This window comes from Austrofundulus limnaeus, unplaced genomic scaffold, assembly GCF_001266775.1.
Source record: "Austrofundulus limnaeus strain Quisiro unplaced genomic scaffold, Austrofundulus_limnaeus-1.0 Scaffold142, whole genome shotgun sequence".
NCBI lineage: Eukaryota > Metazoa > Chordata > Actinopteri > Cyprinodontiformes > Rivulidae > Austrofundulus > Austrofundulus limnaeus.
The window spans coordinates 308,575-313,271 of NW_013952544.1; the positions used below are offsets into that span (position 1 = coordinate 308,575).

Genomic DNA, 4,697 nt, shown 5'->3' on the forward strand with positions numbered 1-4,697 from the left:
AAAAAAAAAAAAAAAAAAAAAAAAAAAAAAAAAATACAGCATATAATTAGCTGCTACCTGCACTGAAGCATCCCGTTCTTTTGTTCTGCACCCCAGGATTACGCCCTGATGAGCAAACAGCCGAGKGTCATGTGGAGAGCCAGAGAGGCAGGTTTTCAACTGGAAACAAATGCAGGATTTATCGGGCATCATCTCAGTTCAGCATTCTGATTCTGACAGGAGGAAGAGAGAGAGGTTTCCAAAAAACAAAACGTAAAAAAAAAAAAAAAATCTAGACATCCTGACAAGATAGCTAGCTCTGGCAAAGTCCCAAAAGTTGATGGCAGCTGGAGGGCGACATGTAAAATGGATGGAAAAGCTGGAAAAACAACAAAGGAGGCAGTGTGCAGCCCCCAGACAGCTTCTGATAAGAGGTGTGAATTTGCATTTGTTCACCCACACAGCAGCACAACAACACTCTGACACAATGACACGGCTGCGCGCAGATTTTGAACGCACAGAAACTGGTGACACCCGGGGACGGTGTGAGTGCGCCAGAGCTGAACAAATTCATGTCTGCTGTGGTTTTTTCTTGATTCTAGAGACAACGTGTGGAGAAAAGTGCTGATCTTTATGCTGTTTGAGCTCATTACTGTGCTGAAACAGCCCGGAGCTTCTGTTCTCATATATATATATTGTTTTTGTGTTACAAGAAATGTCTTGTCATGTGTGGATTTGCTGCCTCACTTCTTAAAAACAAAGTTAGCTGGTTAATTCTCACCTAAATCCACGAAATATTCTACTTTCAGGTGTTTTGAAATCCAAACGGGTACATCTGCAAAAACTGAGACTCAGTAGGAAAGGTGCTAATCTGCTCGTCAGGTTGATGGTTCATGCTGAAGTGCCCCTGGGCAAAACACAGCARCCCAGCTTGATCCCAATCTGTGAGTCAGATCTGGATGAACGGGACTCGCAGTGATCAGTAAAACTAAAGCGTGAAACTGTAAACTCTCTGCTAAACACGACAAAACAAAGATTTATGGATATTTTTAAAAAGTTTTATTACAAACAGTTTCTAGCTTTTATCTAGTGCCCAACAACCACAGCTCAGTACACAACTAAAAAGGAAACATTACAAACGTACTGAATCTTTTTAAGTCGTGCAAACTGTTCAAATGAAGCTAACAAAGACTGAGCCTGAACGTTTCCTCATCACACGTTTTATGATGTTGACTTCTCGATGGCCTTACTGTGTTTTTAAAACGAACGTAAAAGAACCTGACCTGACTCCATCAGGTTCCTCAGCAAACCTGAAGCTCTGATAGCAAACAGCTCACTACCTGCTCCGACTCAGTCTGCACAACATTCAGCTGATAAACATTCAAGATTTTCCTCAGGAGGAACTAGACGTTGCCAGAAACACAYCTGCAAATGAGCCCTAATGCTGAGCTGTGTCTGCTGGATGTGAGAACATCAGCCTGAGCTTTACCTCCATCCTCTGCAGCTTTACTCCAAGTTGCTAACACATTGTTATTTCTGCTCATTATAACAAGGTCATTATAACAAATCCTTTCAGTGGAAAGTATATTAAATGAATCCCTTGCAGCCCCGTTAACGTGAGCAAACAGAGTCTTGTTACATTGTGTTCTCTTAAACAAGGAACTTTTTGCTGTAGGTGGGCAGGTTTCATGTAAAAGCCCTGTCATAACATTTTAGACAACTTATTAATGAAAAAAAAACATGAAATTTCTAACAAAAGTTAGATATTTGATCAATTTGTTAGCATTACAGTATGTAGACACCAGTGGCGGAGCCAGACATTTTTCTCAGGGGTGGCCAGATGGGGAGCACTACTCACACAGGGGTGGCCAGGAAAATTACATGAATTTTTTACTTGTAATTTTCTGCAGATCTTTGTGTTTTGGTCATGCCTTTTACAGACAGTGACTGCCTTATAAACACGGGCATCAGAACCATTTTAAAAGTGGGGGGACATACTTTTGGGGGGTCTGGGGGTGCTCCCCCAGAAAATTTTCAACGAAATAGATGCCCTTTGCAGCATTCTGGTGTATTTTACCAGATTGTTTAACATAATTTTACCTACATAAATAAACACTTGATTTAATAATTATTTCAGAGACAGATTCTTCATTAAACTAGTTTCATTATGCTGTTTATAAACTCACTGCCGCAGCTGAGATAAGGTTAATTAATGTGATACAATTTATCACATCCAATTACTTTAGGTGCAATATTGTTTACCACCAACAGTGAATTTGAAGGGGCATTTCACTTTTTCTGATTTAGTGATAGGTCTACTCAGAACCAAAAGTGACAGAGCATCATGCAGCCTTCGTAACAGAAATGTCATCATAAGTCAGATTACATAGGCATATGTTCTGTATATAAAGGAAACTATCACTTTTGTGTCACTTCTTTGAGCTTGGTGATGTTTCAAACAGTTAAACACTGCCACCAACTGTTCAGGAGGATTATTACACCCCTGCAGTTTGTTTTACTGTGTAATGGGTGTGTACAGCAGGATGGCCAATGGGGCGGCCAAAGATTTGTCTGTGGTGGCTTGGRCACCCCTGGCCACCCCCTGGCTCCGCCCCTGGTAGACAACCAAAAGAGGCTTCCAGTTGATTTTTTTAAATTCCATCCTCAACTGAGATGTCTCCAAACATTTCATAAGTTGGCATAAATTGTCTAAAACATCATAATGTGACAGGGCCTTAACTAAAGCTACATCTCTAAATGTCTACAGGACAAATAAGAGAAACTAGGGTCACATTTTCAGATAAAACCAGCTCTTTTGATCGTAGAAGTTGCAGACCCCTGACCAAGGAGGACGAGAAAATCCAATTTCAGAAAAAGAGCAAAAGATGTTTGGGGAAAACTCTATAAAATGTAAATAAAATGTTCCTTTTTCTTAAGTATCCCATTTGCAGCTGTGCTAAAACCCTTTTCATGCTACGATATTTTTCATTCAATAACTTCAACTCAAACAGAAATAAACGAGTTTGCTCAGGTAAAACAGATCAGGGTAGGTTTAAGTTAAGTTTAATAATAAACTGAGCAGCGTTGACTCGGGGGAACACACTCATCAGGCGACAGGAAGCTGATTGATCCGGATGCTTCAGTGCAGCAGGTAGGTGAACGAGTGAAACCCTCCCTGGGCTACAGCGTGAGCAGCGGTTTGAGCTCAGTGATTGATTGCTGCGATGCGTGGACGGGGAGACGAGTGGCGAAGCAAAGTGCCGACAAGTTCAAGCGCTGTCAATCTTTTCCTCAATCAGGAAAACAGTGACTGTGGCCACGGTCAGTCACTGCTGGGTTTCTGACTGGCAGCTGCTCGACTTGTGAGAACTCAAGGTAACGGACGGCTGTTATTGATGCTGTGATTGTGGTGCTCACATTTGCWACACTCTTTTAAAAAAAAGTCACAACAGACGTTCTCAGCACAATGTCAAAACAAAACAAAAAAACATGATAGAAAAGAGTCGGATGGTTGTGCCGCTGCAGAAGAACGACGCTGCTGCAAAGAGGAGACTCAATTATGGCCCTAAGTTCCTTTATTATCCAGAAAAAAACCCTGCTTTTATTCTGAAAAAATGCTCAACAGTTCAAAGCCATTGTGTGTCGTCAGACACAGAGTCAGCGTGTCTGTTTTTTTTGCTCATTGTTGTCTTCTGATTTCTCCAGAGAGAAGGAAAAAAGCTCAGTTTTCTGTCCTTGCCYGTCACAAAAAATCCCCTAAAATGTCCTTAATCTTGTATTTGTTCAGCTCCTTCACTAACGTTCTCTTGTTAAATGGCTAAAAAAGTCAGCGTAAAAGAGGAATCCATCAGTTGAGCATCAAGGTAAGATTATTTCCGCGCAACCTGTGGCTTCGACTCAGGTTTARGTTGAGTTTTCACTCATCCGTGAAGAAAATATCAACGCCAGGTTGCGTTTATTCCCGCGCCTGTGTGTTTGTGTCTGTGTGCATGGGTCACACTGTTTCCTCCAGGCAGAGGGCTTCCACGGCGTTACTGGGTCCCTGGGCAACGCCCCCGATCACAAACAGCATGCTGGRGGTCTGCAGCAGGGCAGAGGAGCAGCGCGCCGTGGGCATGGGCGCCGCGTACTCCCAGCGTCGCTTCCCTGGGTTGTAGCTCTCCACCGAGCCCAGAGGTGACGGCTCGTTCCCTGCAACACGGAGAGCGGGAGGTTAGGATCACTGCTTCAGATCTGAACATAAGCTTTTTTATGAAATATAGAATGAGAGTAATAGAACTGTTTAGGTAGGTAAAACCATAAATAAGCCAAATTTCTTAAARACAATGACGTTTTCTTAGACTTGTTGTATTTAAAGGAAATGCATGTCACAGGCACTTTAAAGTCACTAATAAGTAAATTAAATTTCTTTATGCAAAACATTAGAAAAAAATTGATATTTATTTGAAATCTGAAGCTGGCACTGAACTCGTTGGTCCACAACAAAGACTGCTGCTGCAGAAAAGCAGCACGCTGACATTTGAAGGCCAACACCTGAAATATTTTGTGGCCCATGTGTTTAACTCACTTTCAGATGTAGCACAACATATTTGTATTCATCACTCATTGCATCAGCACCTCCTGAAAGCAAAACTGACACACTTTGCCTCTGAGGCAGGAGTGACACACACACACACACACACACACACACACACACACACACACACACACACACACAC

At 42.1% G+C, this 4,697-nt stretch overlaps 1 protein-coding gene across 2 annotated transcripts in view; it reads right to left on the reverse strand.

Moving 5' to 3' along the window:
- Positions 1 to 2,660: 2,660 nt before the first annotated feature.
- The window catches only part of klhdc8b (kelch domain containing 8B), a 149,677-nt gene continuing 147,640 nt past the window's right edge, over positions 2,661 to 4,697 (reverse strand). For both annotated transcript variants that reach the window (XM_014016273.1, XM_014016274.1), the window contains one exon: positions 2,661 to 4,170. In XM_014016273.1, coding sequence (XP_013871727.1) covers positions 3,974 to 4,170 — 197 coding nt within the window. In that variant the 3' untranslated portion in view covers positions 2,661 to 3,973. The remainder of the gene's footprint in view (positions 4,171 to 4,697) is intronic.